The sequence below is a fragment of the Buteo buteo genome, chromosome 11 (assembly GCF_964188355.1).
Source record: "Buteo buteo chromosome 11, bButBut1.hap1.1, whole genome shotgun sequence".
NCBI lineage: Eukaryota > Metazoa > Chordata > Aves > Accipitriformes > Accipitridae > Buteo > Buteo buteo.
Genome location: NC_134181.1, coordinates 31,060,979 through 31,078,153, shown reverse-complemented (window position 1 = coordinate 31,078,153; position 17,175 = coordinate 31,060,979). Strand labels below are relative to the sequence as shown.

The 17,175-nt window shown below is 35.2% G+C and overlaps 1 protein-coding gene across 4 annotated transcripts in view; it reads right to left on the bottom strand.

Moving 5' to 3' along the window:
• IFT81 (intraflagellar transport 81) overlaps nucleotides 1–17,175 on the bottom strand; it is a 73,935-nt gene that overhangs the window by 36,115 nt on the left and 20,645 nt on the right. For 3 of the 4 annotated variants that reach the window (XM_075041348.1, XM_075041347.1, XM_075041345.1), the window contains exons 11-17: nucleotides 16,129–16,275; nucleotides 7,504–7,653; nucleotides 5,467–5,595; nucleotides 4,247–4,336; nucleotides 3,155–3,241; nucleotides 1,494–1,565; nucleotides 1,321–1,406 (exon numbers count right to left, since the gene is read on the bottom strand). In XM_075041348.1, coding sequence (XP_074897449.1) covers nucleotides 1,321–1,406; nucleotides 1,494–1,565; nucleotides 3,155–3,241; nucleotides 4,247–4,336; nucleotides 5,467–5,595; nucleotides 7,504–7,653; nucleotides 16,129–16,275 — 761 coding nt within the window. The remainder of the gene's footprint in view (nucleotides 1–1,320; nucleotides 1,407–1,493; nucleotides 1,566–3,154; nucleotides 3,242–4,246; nucleotides 4,337–5,466; nucleotides 5,596–7,503; nucleotides 7,654–16,128; nucleotides 16,276–17,175) is intronic. The other variant, XM_075041346.1, reaches the window with a different exon arrangement.

Here is a 17,175-nt window from a genome sequence, read left to right as displayed (position 1 = left end):
TCAAACCCAGCAAACATAAATTTTAAAACTACTGTTTTGATAAATATTTTCATGACTGAGAAATACTGTGGTGTGAAAGCCAAAGATGACTTTGTAAAACTAGTGACGACAATTTAAGCTTGTTTATTTTGTCGACAGCTAGGATCTAAGATTTCTTTTTTTTGTCAAAGATAAAACTAGCTGGAAAACAGAATTTCTATTTCATGCAAAATTCTGAAATTTAAAAAAAACTAATTATGCAGAATAAAAAGCAGGTATTTTGACACTTTCACCAAGTGGAAATTATAAAAGTTTTGTTTTGGATTTTCCTGATGTTTCATTTTGATGGGGCTGAACCAGCTTGTTGACTTTATTGCCTGAATTTTGTTTCAGCTTTTCTATTGTATTAAAAGACTGAACATATTAAAAATTTTAAACAGGACACTTTTTCAAAAATATTTAGTATGCAGTAAAGTGTAAAAAATCCATATGACATGGTAACATTTAGACTTCTTAGCACAGATAATTAATCCAAAATATCTCATTCTCAGAAAATGTTTCGATCTTTGGCAGGATTGCAACATTTAAAATAGAAAACTACACAAACAAAATCATCAGTTCAATTCATAATGTTTTCCGCTTCTCTCCATACCAGGCAAAGGCAAGGGGTCCTGAAAAAACTGACAGGATGAAGCAACTGTCTTTATATTGGAGTAAATTAAATTGAATGTAAAGATGAAGGTTAGTGTGATGGTACAGAACAGCATTCATTCTACCTCCAGTAAGAACGACAAATGGGAGCAAACCAAAATCCATTTACAATGAGTATATGCAGTCCTCCATTCCTGTACCAGTAACAGCAATAGCTATTATACTTGAAAGAAGAGTAGAAGATTTGCAAGAAATGGCCAGAATCTGAGGGCAGCATATGGTTGCTCTCTGAGAGGTGGTAGACCTTCTACTCCTGCACGCTGGAGTCTCAAGGGGAAACTTGGCAGAGGTATTATGTCTGGTAGAGCCACACTTCCTGCAGGACCTAGCTGAAGCACAGCTTCTCTGAGCTTGTGCCAACAGGGACTGCAAGTTAAAACCACTATCTGGGGCCTATAATCTCCAGCAGGAAGGGAAAATCTTTTGGTATGTCTGAGACAACTCATAGGTTTACAGCAGTATATACTGGAATTCGAGATGCTTATTTTTAGATTATTATAGTGTTTCTAAATTTAGCAGGTGAAGTCCTCCAGTTCAAATGCCAGTGAGAAAATTCCTAACTTCAACCTCAGTTTATGAATATCCTTCAAGTTAACACAAAGGAAACACAAAACACATTAATACACTTACCGAATTGCCTTTCGTCTCTCCTGTGGATCTGGGGAGATGTATGCCTTCATTTCTTCTTTAGCACGCTGCAGCTGTATTTCTAGATTCTATAAAGAAACATAATTTAAAAAAATATATATTATAATTGTTATTTAATTTCACAATGAACAATTCGGTCTCTCTTGTGATCTCACCCTTTTCATGCAGTTAATATAATGGTAGTTGCTTTCTTCCTGAACACACTCCTCAAGAAGTCCTTTCACTTCCTGTAGTACAAGAATGAGATTTCAAAGGACATCGTAAGTGAAAGTCCACAGGAGAAGCCCTGTGTTGCTATATAAACCAGGAGAGTCCATAATAGAAACAGGCATAATACTGAATTGATAATTTCTTAAATATTTATATAATTGGGCTTTACAGAAGTCTCTTTTAAAGACACTTGATTTTTTGAGATTTGCAGTTTCAGTCACAGTTAGAGATGTTAAATGATTGTTAATAGGTGTTTATTAATACGATTGACTTCTAAGAGACACTTCACAAGTGCTGCCAAGACTCTTGTTCCTAAGCACATCATAAGTGCTAAATACAGTTGTGAATAAGCATTTCCTGGAACACATCTGCAAAACGTATGTTAAAAGCTACAGACGTGTTAATAGTATGTTAATTAGTAATCAATAATTATGTTGAGGAGTATGGAGAAAGTGGGTTATTCCCATCTCTAAATGGTCCATACCAAAAAACCCTAATAATCCAAGTGGAATTCATGTACCCCAGGCCACACAGCAGTTGTCAACTCAAAGCTCCATCACCGTGTGCTTTTCAGACCATCAGCTGGAATACTGAATTCTACTGTTCAACTGCAAGAGTTTGCTGACACTCATGTCCAGCTTAATCAGTGGATGTGATTGTCATCATGTGTTAGAAAATGACTTAGATTTGTGTGCCAATAAAAAAAGCCTTGATTGCTATTGTAAAATAGTTCTTATGAAAGGTGTACTTCATAGTAGGTTTATCTATGGATTCTTTTATTTTGCTTGGATTAAGCTATACAAAGGTACTTTTAGTACAGGAAAAGAATTATCTATATATCCACCCACACTTTAATTGTACAACTTTTTTATTTTGAAATATATTCCTTATGTGTGCAAGGCCTTGAAAAATCAAGTCCAGACAAAATTCACAGGAGGTGATCTAGTGAGATAAAGCAGATTCATATCAATATATTAATACTGACCCCACCTTAAAGGATTGCGCTGGTTTAAGTACCTTCCCTCCTAAAAGTGCTATAGTTCAAGTAATGCATAAACTACATACACACAAGCTCTTAGCTACACCTGTATGGTTGTATTTTTAAAAAACTGTTGTATGCAAGAATACAGGACAGTCACATTTAATGATGTATCCTTGCCATCAATTTCAGTGCATTAATTATGCATTGGATTGGTTGCTAATTTAATGAATCTGCTAAACAAATATAAAGATTTGTCTTCATAAACTAATCCTCATTTTACGGTCAAATTCTATTCTAACAGATACTCTCTAGGTCAGAAGGATTTCCGGCAGATGTGTCTTCTTTTACAATATCCTTGCTAATCAAATCTGGACATCAGTGGATGGATTGACGTACCACTGAGTTCATTTGTTGCTCTTCAGAAGAGGAGATTTGTGTGACTGCAGCTAGTCCACAGCAGCTTCAGGCATGATTTGCATAGTTGTGGATCACCATTGACTCATTTCCACCTGAAGTGGATTTGTACTTTCTGTATCCAGAGGGAAGGCAGGGAAAATACCGTACCATAGTAAATAACAGGTTGCACAGCATTTATTAATATGCATGAACACGCCACCATCTTACCTGTTCCAGTGTAGAGCGATTGCTCTCTAACCCCGCTGCACAACTGTCGTATTGGATTTTTTTTTCATCACATTCTTGAGTTAATTCCTTATGTGAAAAGGGCAAAAGGGTACATAAATGAAATCTTTAATTGACTGACATGTGACATTCAGGCAGACTGTGTTCTTGTTGGTCCCACACACCAACCTCAGCTATTGGCACACTCACAGACACTTACATAAACCTAGCAGGCACACGGGTATTATTACACACGGGGAAGCCACTAGCCTCCGCTCGCATACTGGAGGATCAGCTGTATACACCACAACATAGCATGCAAATTTCCTCTTTACAGCCACATCCACAGCTTTAACATGGTAGGTTAATAGGGCAGTGTTTGCAAGAAGAAAGGAAAAATAATTATAAAAATAGAGATTAAGAAAGGAACAATATACTTGCTACCTATGAAAAGCCAGCTTTATAGCAGTACACAACAAACGCCTTAACTGGGTTTCATTTGCTGACACTTACTAGAACCATTAAAAATTTTCTGGAAATGTAGTTGATAGATAAATGGATAGCTCTATTTACTTCTGTGGCAATAAGCCAACTTACAGCAGCTGTGGACCTGAATTTTTTTTTTTCCAGCTCTCTATAAAATTTTGAAAACAAACGGATAAATCTGTCATTCCTACAGACTAATATAGGAATTAGATCAATGTATTCAACTATTTGGATATTATTTGCAATCCATTTAAAAAGGAGAGCATTAGTTGAGATCATTAGTGCTGAGATGCAGAAAAACCTTTGAAACCAATTTGAAAACTAACTTTGCTATGGTTTTGAACCATGATTTTTTATATTTTCCCCTGGTGTAGTAATTTTTTTAATTGCTGTAATGGACAGCATGATTTTGTGCCTGCACTGTCTGCTTTTACGAATTCCAGTCTTTAACATGTTGCCTGCTGCAAATCACTTTTGACCCATTCTGCTATTTCCAGCTTTCCTTCAAAGTTGATTATGTCCTTGTACAGCACTACAGAGATCTGTAAATTAGACTTATTTGTGATTCTGACTTTATTTACATAGAATGAGAGAAGTGTTTCTACTAACCTGGCACTTTTGACGCAACTGCCTCAGTTCTTTGATAACAGGAGCTAGGCTTGCCTTCTTCTCTGCCACCATAATGTTAAGTTTTTTTACCTGAAAGAGGGACAAAATAATATACATTAACACTATGATACTAATAGTACATTTATATAATTAGGAATGTGAAAAGAAAGGGAAAGAAATCAAAATATGGAGAGAAAAAATGTGCAATGAAAGCCTGAACTATATATAACATAACAAAAGTTCAGGTCTAATTAACGAAGGGAAAGAGCCCATCTTGCAGTGGGGTCATTACCACAAATGAGACAAACTCTGCTCCCATTGTTTCAACTGAGAACATCACAGCGAAGTCCAGAAGACAGCATCTGTGCCAGACACCTAAAGAGCTTAAGGAGTAGGGGAAAATGAAGGAGTTGCTTAGAGGTGGACTGAGAGAAAGGAAGAAATCCTTAAGAAAACAAACAAACAAACCTGCATAGGTTAAATAGAGTTTGAAAATGCTAAAACAGAGTCACTTTAAAATATTTATACTAAAAATTTGAATTTGATCCAGCTTTCTATTTGAGAGTCATTCTGTTTTAATTATACTGCTTTATTTTAAAAGTGCCCTCATGATTTCAAAGAATGCTATTTTGCTTTTTGCTCTTTTATAATATTTTCAAATTAGAAATTCAAGTTCTGTCTTGCTTCTATGGCTATGTGGGAAGTTAAATTAAAACATGACATTTCTAAGTGCAACTGAAAATTAGGCTATAGAGAAAAAGACAAGATATTTAGCTCTTTAGACATATTAAGTATTTTTTAACAAATGCTTAACTCCAGTGATTTATAAATAATTTAGAAAAAGATTCAGTTAAAGATTCAAACCATTCGTCTCTTTCAAATAATGTGCAAGAACAAATATGAAACCACTTCTGAAATCAAAAACAGTAAAAAAACCAAAGATGACAAGACTTGATATCCCTCATGTTTCTGAAGGGGAGGAAAGTAGGATTTATTTGTAGGATTTATTTTTTTTATAATTCTAAATTAAAAGAAATGCACATTTTAGTAAACTTTTTCAAGATTATCTGTGCAGATGTATACTGTTTGAAAATTTTTTTTATTATATAAACATAGATTAAAAGAAAATTACCCCCCCCCAAAAAAATATTAAACTTGGTTTCTATGCTGAGGAACCAGATACTAATTAAGGAAATACAATGGTTTAAGACAAAAATCACCATTTCAGACATGTTATCTAGTGTCCGGCCTTTCTTTTCATCCATTTCACTCTTTACTGCAGATACTCTTTCCAGCTCCTCCTGGGTGTAACTATATCCAGAAATACCTTTCTTGTCTTCAATAGCTTGCTGCAGACACAAAAAATAAATGCTGAGTGTGAGTTCATTAATCAAGTAACATAGCAAATTCCTTCATAGAGCCAAAATATTGTAAAAAAGCGGAAAAGATAAGTACTGTAGTCAATTTATTTTAAAAGTGATTAATAATCTATCTGCCAGAAAAACTAACTTTTTACCTAGTGCCTGTACAGTAGGATAATGACAGCTTTCTGTAAATACACTATTTGGTCGTCCAATGCCCAGTGAAATTACCGGAAAGTTTCCACAAAGTGAAGTGGTCTTTAGGTCAGGCTCTGAAGAGGTTCAATATGTAAAATCCAGATGCTTAATCTGAAGATGTAGCTAACTTATTTTTTAAACAAGTCAAGTAAATCTAAGTTAATTATTGTATTCATTATAGGAATACTAATACCATCTTACCAAATTCTAGCATTATATTACATAAACTTTACATTTAATTATATGTTGATGTAATGGTCTTTAGCAATGCTTGCTTATTAAGTATGTAAGGAGGGTATTTGCTGAAATCTGAAAGCTAAGTGTTGATTTACGTATGCACAATTTGTTAAAATGCAAAACATTCCTTCTTAAAAACACCATGTGTCTATGAACTCCAAGTCCATTACCCTCAAAAACCTTTTACAACCATATGTTTAAGAAAAGATTTAACTCTACTAATAGCTACTGCTACCATGATGGGAGCATTTTGTAGACTTTAACAGCAGTGTGTTGTTTGACAGGGCTTGAAAAAGTATATTTGATTCTATGGGTGGTAAGAACTTGATGAAGTCAAAGCTCTGTAGTTTTACTGCAAGGTAGTTTAGAAAAGGTCAGACTTGAATGAGAATATACTGTTGACCATGTGTAGCCATTTCACAAAAAAACTTCTAGTGCTTTGTCTCTGCTGTGATTTTCCTGTGAGATGACTAGTGTACCTTAGTTATCCTGCTATAAATAAATGTTCATAAGTGTTTCTTCACCTTCCTTCTAGCTGAGGAGCAATCACGAGAAAAAGCTCTGATCCTACTACTTAGGTGCTTCTTTCTACCCAGGTAGCAGTTCTGGTTTTATTTTTAATTAAACAATGAATGCCCTACTGAAATAGCATGACATCATCCATTGCATCTATGGGAGTATCTTTCCAAAGTCTATCCCATGTATTTTCACACTTCCAATTTTCTTTTAATAAGGTAAATACCTTTATGTTTAAAAATGCAAAATATGTACATTTAACAAACCAGATATAGATTAAACACAATATTTTGATAACAAGACTACTGGTATTGGAAGAAAGGACTACAGCAGTAGTATTGCATTTGGGATGCATGTATATTCCCTGAATGCTTAGTTATGCATAGCAGAAATCTTTCTCCTGCTATTCTGGTTTAGAAAAAGCATTCATCTGGTTTTAAATTTTTCACTGACTGCGAAATGCATTTTCTTCTCAATATTCTGGGGTTAGAACATTTCCTTCCTGTCCACTCTTTTTTTAAATACTATTCCTATATTTTTTGCAGCAGTAACTTGAGTCCTGCTTGCTGCTGATAATTTTCAAAGCCCTTACTATGTATGTGGATACCAAAAACTAATTTAAGAATCCAGCCTTGCTGTAACTGGAGTTAGTGAAGATTTACCATTGACTTTAAAATGCAGGGTCAAGCCCCCCGGTCTAAAAAGAAACTGCACAACAGTCCTGACTGCCTGTAAGAAACAGTTGCTGAACATGAAGTACAGCAGCTTAGCATAATCAACAAACAAAAATAAATTTTATACCCTAATGACTCTCTTAATAATGACAGCAGGAGAGCTGAGGATGATATACATTAGAATCTAACAAAACAACATTCATCTTATTATATAACTATTATCAGGGAAAGAAGGGTGATGGACTGTGGGAGCAGTAAATGCTTGTATTACCAACTGCTGCTGAATAGCCTCGTGGCGCTGTTTTAGAAGTTCTTCTGTCCTCTGGAGGATACCATACTCAGCTGTAATTTCTGCTATTTCCAGACGCTTCTTTTTATAAAACGTGTTCTTGCTCCGGAGCTTATTAACATAGTGTTTAAACTGGAAAGACAGAGAACAGAAATATCATTTAACTTAAAGTAAAAAAGGGCCTTATCGCAGACTGTTGCTATATAAATGTAATTATCCTATTTGGACTGCATATTGAAGATTAAGTGTTTAGAACAGAGGACTGGAATTCAGGATTCCCAGGGTCTATTTATTTTCAGCTCTGCATTTGTTCACTGAGTGAGATCAAGAAAACCAGCTCTATTGCTTTCTGTCCCAGCTCACTCATTTGTAATAGTGAGATCATTCAGTTCTGCTTACCACCATTTGACAGTTGGAAAAGTAATTACTCTTTGCAAAATGTTGTGAGAATCATGGATAATAAAAAAATGTTAATGTAATAGTAATTTGCACTTGTAACAGAGCACCACATCAGCAGTGTGTAACCCCAAAGAGCTCTGCGGACTAAGAAACATGATGAGAAAGTGCAGAAAAATTGGAACAGAAGAGGGCCTGGGAAAAGACCATCTTTCTTTAAAAATGCTAGTTCTCAATAGTTACATTTTGTTGTCCTCTTTTCTTGACTCTTGCAGACCTAAACGGTATCACTGGCTAAGTTTGTAAAACCAGGAAAATAAAAGCAGAGTCCCTGCACAGAAGCAGAGAAGTGCGGTATCTATTTCACTCAAAATCTAAAAATGGAGAATTTATATTTTTATTAAAGACTAAGTAAAATAATACATATCCTCACAGATCAACAGCCTTAGCTAATTTACATCTGAATCCATGTGTGCTCAATTTGTAACACGTATGAAATACCAGGTGTTGAAACAAACATGTAATATTTTTCTTTGCCTTAATGTTTTCCATCTGTCAGACAGGCTTAGCTCTTATTCTTATATTTTATGTGAGAGCTATAAGGCAAATGCCAGTCACAGCTCAAAAATGCATTCAGATCCAGAGATGGAAAGCAAATAAAATTTATTAGAGTAAATGATGTAAGAACAGGCTTCAGAACGTTCCTTGATGAGGAGGGCTTCAGCATGTGCAGAGTGAGCATAAAACAGGCAGCCCCGAGGAGAAAATATAGTCCCACTATCACTGATATAAGTTTAAAACTCAAACATAAAAGAACTTAGATTTTGAAATTTACATGAATTTTTCTTTTTGCAAAATTATGCCTCTCCCTTCTAAAGTATAAATCCAAAAAACCAATGTGACCACAGCCTAAGAACCCCCAGAGTAACTGTATGTTCTATAAAAAGTGTCCTGGGCAAAATGCCCAAAATGAAATCAACCCTGTTCATCTGCCATCCTGTGCAATATCTAGGCCAAAGCTGCTTCTCTCTTGCTATGCTCCAGAACTATTTTTAAAGCCAAAAGCTATAAACGTTTTTGGTGAAAGAACAAACCCACAAATTACTCAATGTGCTCTATGCAGATTGGACTATGTGTGGCTTTGGAATACCATTTTACATTGTGCGTACTACCTAGGACAAGGATAGACAAGGTCACCTAAGCCACAGCACTGCACAGCGGAGGCAGTTCTGTTACTGTCATACTGTCTTTGTTATATTACTGGCACACTTAATATAGTATTACGAGAATTAATTATTTTTCATAGCAAATTCAAGTATATCCTCTTAGTTAATACAAAAGGCTTTTTTTTTAATTGCTTAGACAATACCAGGTTATCTGTGATTTTCAAGAGATTATAAAAGTATAAATACAATCTCCAATTAACTGAGGAAAATTTAAGGGAAGCACAGTTGTATGTCTTGATCGAGTAGTTCCTGAGATATTTCATTTGACCAGTGGAATATAGTAAAGAACTATGTAAAGGATTAAACTTACTTCATATGTGACCACATACAGCTATCAAATCTGAACGATTTTCTGTCAGTTTATCCCAGGATGAAAAGCAAACTATTATCCACTTCTATAGCTACTTTTAAGGTCTTGAAAATAGCTCAAGTGGGAGGTAAAGTATTTGCATATTCAATATTCAAGGCATAATGTATTTCACAATGGAAGTCAAAGGATCTTGCTGATTAAAGAACTGATTCCACCTATGTTCTATTATTAGTTGATTAAGTTAGGACTAGATAATAAAAATTTCATCCAAAACAAACTACAGGTTACTTATATTGACATGCAAAAGCTATTCATTTTAGGAGATGAATGTTTATCTTTTATCACAATCTTTGGCTTTTTAAAAGCAAACTTAACCTTTCACATAGCTTTTATTGCAGCAAACAAGGTAAAACAAGATATAAACAACTGTAGCAAAATGATAATATATGTAGAAAATCAATCAATAGTTAGGCAGAATTTTCAAAAGACTTCACCTACTCCAAAGGCAGCACAGATCAGCCCCTCAAAATCTCACTAACTGAAGGCTTCTTTAGATCCAGGGCCAAATTCAGAGCTGGAGTTACTAGATTTAACTACACTTAAATCAGCAGCTTGTAGGGGTCTTATAGCAAAATTAGGTTTCTTCAGCCTAGAAGTTGAGAATCATTCCGTAGGTTTCCAAAAATTGAAAATAAGCTTCTTGTAAAATACTAGTGCTTTCACTTGTGTAAGCATAACTTCTGAACCTTTATACATCTCATGCTCCCATCTATATGTAGATGAAAAATCAAGCCCTTAAAATGCTATAAAACATTGTATTTTACTGCCATAAAAGGTCTTTTAAACAATTTGAATAGGTCACAAAAGAATAACATTGTCTAGCCATATCACTTCAAAGTTAACTAACCAAAAGGAATCAATTTTTGTGCAGCAGCATTTTCCCATAGACCAGGTCAACCACTCCCTGCGTAGAAACTCAGCAGGCTCAACCTGCAGAATTCCCATGGATCTGTCAGTACCCACAGTGATGTGCCATTCAAGGCTATGTCCACTAGTAAGCTTTTCTTTCTCAAGCAACTTAACACAAATAGTTATTTAAGCTTCAAAGATTAAATGACTGGACAAGAACCAAATGCTGGCACTGAGTGAGCAGTTAAAGTAAACAAGTCTGGAAACCCATGTTTGCTAGCAGAGTCAGAGCCCCCTGAGATATAAAAACGATCCAAATGAAAGCAAAGAAAGATTATGCTTTTTGACTTGGCTATTTTTATGGGTGACTGTAACCTAACAAGCGTGGAATCTAGATTATGAAATAGAGTGAATGAAAACAGGACTTTGATCTCTCATGTAATGCCCTGCAGTATGCAGGTATCGAGCATCCCTAGGCAGATTTCCTGTATTATGTTCCATTTTTATTGAAAGAATCCAGCAATGCTAGTACTTTATGCTTCTCCACTTACTACAATCTGAAAGAGATCACTATCACCAGATTAAGTCTTACCACACTTTTGTGAAGTAATTAGGTATTACGACAATTCTAAATATGACAAAATTGAACCATGGCTATTAAAATGGCTTCTCCAGGACCATGCAGAGTCTGGCAGGTTACCCCCCCCCCCCCCCCCCCCCCCCCAGGAAAGAACATAAGCATGTTGACCACATGCTTCAGTGCATTGCTGAATTGGGATCGAAGCCCAGTCCCTCTAATGCTTAGTCTTATGCTTTCACTATAAACCCATCATTTTGTCTCCTTAAAACTAACATTTGCCCCATGTGAAGTTTTCATAAGGTTCTTATTCTAAGATTATCATTAAAGGAGAAAATAGATAAGCTTGTTTTCAGAAAAGAACAGATCCCAGATTAATCCCTCACTTTTGAGTCAAATCTTTAAAAATAGTATTTGCTGGATTACTGTATCAATTTGATGGTGTTATAGTAATCAAAATATTCTTCATACAAAAGTACTACAGAAAATAAAGTATTAACTGTAAAAAAAATTATTTCTGAAAAGCATAATCTAAACAAGGTTCCAAATAAACCGTTCTGTTAATACAATTATTTGTATAAGCACAATAATTGCGGAAAATCTTAGCTGACTATCTCTATTTTTATTAAGACTTGAGAACAGATGTTTTAATTTTCTAACTAGACCAATTAATGGGATACAGGCTGTCCAAAGTATTAAAATTCAGTTAGGAAAGTTCCTGATCATGACAGATTTTCAGTACTTTTTCCAAAGAGCCTCTAAATTTAAGCTAGTACAGCCACTGTGGGATATAGTTAATAATTCATACATTGAAGGACAAACTTCTAGAAGATACGAGCAGTATTATCTCAATCTGTTAAAAGGGAAGTATCCTACAGCCTGCTCATTGGACAGATCAATCAGGAAAATTCTTCATTAGCATTAAGTTGGATATCTCTTCTAGGAGTACTTGCTTCTGGTCGGGAAAGAAGTATTAAAGTAGCCATTACTAATAATTTGGATCAATCAGAATATTTATAATGAAAAATTATTTTCAGTTATTACTGAAAATGCACAGATCAATAAAATTGATGATTTATTCATGCTAGTGGGTGCTGAAAGAGCATCCAGTTCAGTTCAGTTTTGTCTGAATCACTGCATACATTTGGCTTAAATTATGGTTAACTTCTTACAGCAAAAAGCTTCTGGCTTCTGTAAGAATCCTACAGATTTGCCACTTTTGTTCTCACAACTTGACTACCAGCTACTCTCCTATTTTCGTGTGTAAGGAGCCTTTGACAGACAGAAATATAACTGTACCTAGAACCTTAGTGAAAAGTTGAGAGAAAGATAGCAAACTGATAGGATAATATAGGCTGGGTCCTCGCTTAAACCACTTCATGTTCGAGTTGTGAGCTCCTTTATAGCTACTCTCTTAGAAATCTATCCACCTAGTTTGGAGCTCGATAACTGTTTCTGGTGGATTCAGATGGACCCGACAGTTTTAGAGGAAAAGTGACAAGATCTATGGTCCAAGACTGTTTTCTTTGTTTGCACATTGAAGCATTTTTTTATATTGTTTTACCACGGGGCAGGTAGGCATGGATGAGCATTTGTATGAAAAAAATTAAACTCCTTACATAAATGAATATGCAAACCTTACATATCTGTTAACAAGCTGATAGAACTTTCTATGCCACGTTCTCGAAAACATATTCATTTCAACTACTGTAGCTAATCACAGCTATGATACTATTCTATTCTGATACCTTAGGAAAGTCTAGGTTCTTGGGGCCCTATGCTGAACTCTGAAAAGTACAATGCATTGTGTAAAGAGCTAAAAATATCACAGCTTTACCTAGGATCACTTGTAATTGAACCATCTAGCCTTCTAAGTGTCAACATTTGATTCCCTAATTTTCAGGATCTGACAGCTGCAGCTAGAAGTCTGCCAACTGCCCCATGCTCATTGTACTTCGTTTGAAGTACTTAAAAAGATTTCATAATCCCTGAAGCAGACAATTTATTCCTACCTTTTTGTGCTCAATGTAAATGAATTGGTTATTCCCTACTCTTTCTTCTAAGTTGTATCTAGGTGTACAACCTCTCCAAACAACTGGAGTGCTCTCACATTCCTTTTTATGATTAGAGGAGAAAGCAAAACACTAGCACCTAAAAACTTAAGCCAGGATTGACCTTTTGGTGAATGAAGTGCTAAGAAGACTTCAACTGGAGATCCAAATACTGGTACGGGAGCACAAGCTAGGAAGGCACTGATTCTTTGGTTGCCAAGCCTTGTGAGTGCCATGATATGAGAGGATACAGCAAAGCCAGACAAAGAGAAGGTGAGAAATACTGGGTATAGGAGAAAAATAATTCTTTAACTGTAGCATTTAGATAGGTTAAACATGGCAGTATTAAAAGCCTGTTTTAAACTTAACACAGCAAAACTTTCTTCCTTTTTTGAAAATGGAGGAACTAAATGTAAAATGTGTGTGACTGCAACAAGAAAGCATAAGGATGCTCTCGGTTGTCAGAGAGTGCAGAGTGAAGGTTGAATGGACAACTTCTTTCTGTCCCCATTGGACACATGTATTGCAACAGTAACTCACCACTACTACATTAATCAAGCTTTCCTTCTATATTGGCTCCAAGCTGGAGTAACAGAGCACTGAATCAGAAAATACAAATTTAAAAGCATAACATATCAGAAACAAATCTATACGAAAAGGTTGTCTGGTGAGTGATGAACTGAGACTTTTACTGATGAGAGATAACCTATTCACTTCACTTTTGCTTCATCACCTCTTCCCTGCCAACTTATTTATCTCATCTATCGGTCCTGTCTTCTCACAACCTAGACTCTGAAGCAGGACTATTTCTATAAAATACGTTTGCAATGTACTTTAAGGAGATACGAAGACTATAGTACCAAGGTCCCATGCAGCATTTTTGGCAGCAGACATTTACAAAAGAATTCAATATCACTATCTCCATTTTCCAGATGAGGAAACCGCAACCTTTGAAAAAGAAACTGTCAAAATCATCAAGAATTCAAATCCTTTCCTAGTTTTTAGCCATAGGAAACACTCTTTTTATTGCTTTACACTGGTGCCCATGAGTACCACTATGGTGTACCTAATGAAGTAATAAACAAGAACAGGACATGGATTGTATAATACTGGCTTCCTTGGGCCAATGTGCAGAAAGTATTTTATAAAACAGGAAATGCTTCTTACGAAAAGACAAACACTTCTTATTTTAAGCTGATGGTTTTGTCCAAAGTGCTCAGCCATTTATTCTTCACTCCTCAAAATGAAGACTTGAAAAGGTTTAAAATGTCAAAAGCAGAACATATTTGAACAAAAGGAATGCAGGTTATGTTCAGAATAGGTCTTGCCTTTTTTTCTGTCTTGAACCTCTTCCTTGTGTCAGACAATTAACTTGAATTTTTCATTATTAAGACTCTTACGAGGTTCTGTAACCATGTTTCCCTCCTATCCAGCTCTCCTTGAATTACTATGGATCAGAGTATGTTGTCCCCCTCAAGAACAGGCACAACATGAATTATTTCTCACCTTACAGTACATTTACAGATAATGTAAAACATGAGTTGCTGTCTTGGTAATGCATTCTTGTTGATTAATTAAACACTTCTTTCCCATCACATGTCATGGAACACAGATTGTCTTTCTTCTGTTTTTATTTTTATTTAAAAAGCTGTCAAAGACTTTAGCAACATGCCATGACCACTGGAGTTAAAAACCTTGTAGTGGAGGGAAATCTAATGCAGTGGTGGTCTTACTATTGCTACCTATGGAACACCTATGGAATATGTATAGTATGTTATGGTAAGAGAAATCAACATCTTAATTCTTCAAAGTCTCTGTGCCCTTGCTTCCACCGGTAGTTTTCATCTTGATTTACAGAAGGGAAGAAAGGCAAGAAGGCACAAGTGAAATTTGCATGTATTCCATATTATACAGGAAGCCTTGATGCATGACTGTACACATCCATGTTTCCATACTTGATTCACTCTTTAAAACTCCTCTAAAAGAAAATTGATTTTTGTGGAACAGGCATGGGATCAGGAAGGGAGTTCCTTCTACAAAAGGCATTCCCTGTATTGAGTAGTATGTAAAAAAAGCACAGAAACAGACAAAGAAAAAGAAAGCGAAGAGTGTTACTCTTGATAAATGATGGCAGTGCAAATTAACACAATATGGAGGAAATAAAAAGATATATTAAGTCAGAGAAAGATGCAGCTAAAATACTCTTTGCTTTAGTGATTCTGCCTGTAAGTACACTTAGCAGGCTTTTTCCAAGCTGAAAGAAATTATTGTCTTAAGAAAAGTCAATTCATTTTGCTGACAAACCACTACCCAGCTGCAGCAGCCTTATTCTTTGCAAACTTTTGAAGAAGAAAAAGCTGCTTTGACAAATACAGCTTCAAATATAACTTTGCCTGAGCTACGCTGATTGCGCTAGTCAAAGTCTGTATGGCAGATAAACTTCAGAAGGGTCTGGGAAAATTTTTTTTAAGGAAAAACTTTTGTGGGTAGTAAATACAACAGGATTAACTGCGTTTCTGGTAATTGCTGGTATTATGCTTTACGATCATATATCATATAGAGAACAGATAGTAAAGCAGATTTTTATTATACATCAAATAATAAAATTGATCTACCTGACTTATCACTTGAACTCCTAATCCCTTCATTAGTCTCACTGACTTTTATAATTAGTTATTTACCATCATACCATTGTGATGATATTGACATTATTTTGACTCAGAGTCTGGGATGTTAAGGCAGCCTAACATTAAGTCCTCATATGCCTTGCAATCTATTAGGTATAATGTGAAGAACTGAAATTATTACTTTGAAAATACAAATCAAGCACTGCTGCAGTATAAATATTGGAAAGCATTTGAAAGCACCGGACAGCATTGTAGTATCTGCACATTAAAAAAAAAAGTCTTCAAATATGTTAATTTTGGAATTTGATGACAAAATATGTGCATTAAAAAAACAGAGGCCAATCTGTTGCAATGCTGAGGCCATGTAGTTTGACAACATACTAGAAAAAAGGATAAGATACTGTAGAAGCAGTTATTGCAATGTAAAGTTAAAAGGAAATTGTGAGTTGTTAAAAATTGATCCATCTCTTAAAAATTTCCTCTTCCTTATATCCACTGTTATAATGCATACCTCATCCCCTTTCGGAACTTCAGAGCCTTCTAACTCATGGGCCTGATTGGTCTTCTGCAGCATCTGCCTTTCAGCGCTGGCCATCTCTTCCTTAGCAGCCTGAAGTTCTTCTGCCTTGGCTTCCTTTTTCCGGGAAATTATAGATGCCTGCATGATCATTAAAAATGCATATGGACAAGTAAAGTAAAAATTGCCTTGTTTAATCATTAGTAAAACGCAATCCATTAAATTTCAGACATTGCACCACTGAAACCACATTTTAACTGTCAGAAACTGATTTTCATTAAGAAATGTGAGCATGTCTCACTGCAAAGAAAAAAGCATTGATCACACATTATATACAGTGGGTTAAACCACAATTTCATTCAAGCTGATTGCAGACTCCCAACTTTCTTCAGTATGGCTGAGATTTCAAGCATACCCTTTTTTCCTGCATTCATGTTGATATATTTTACATTTTAGATTTACATTTCTTCACCTCATTTTTTCATTTTCATTGAAGAAAAAGGTAGGCATTTTAGCAGCTCCATTTCTTCTACTTAGTCCCTTTTTGTGCATATGTAAGATACACCAACATGGCTTAACTGGATAAGTTATCCAAGATTTCACAAATGCCATAATACAGATTTTTATAACTCCAACCTACTCCAACCTACAGAAATATGTTATACTAACAGCAGAACTGAGCCACTAAATCTTGGCAAATAGCTAGAAGACAATGAATAAAGCAATACAGTACAGAAATAGTGTAGATTACAGATTATTCTTTTTTTTTTTTTAGTCTAGAAGATAAAGCATTTAAAAAATAATATTTTATAAAAGACGGAATATTTAATAGTACCTAACATTTGACCAGAAGCTAACAGATTTGGGAACATAAGTATACATTAGTTCGGGGGGGGGGAAGGCATTTTTATCTTGCCAAAGTACACTATTTTAAAATATTTTAAAATAACACAACACATTAATTTAGATGCATGTGCATGAATTTGGAGGCATGGTTAGTTTCTTCATATGAAAGGGATAACTTAAGAAAAAATGAAGCAA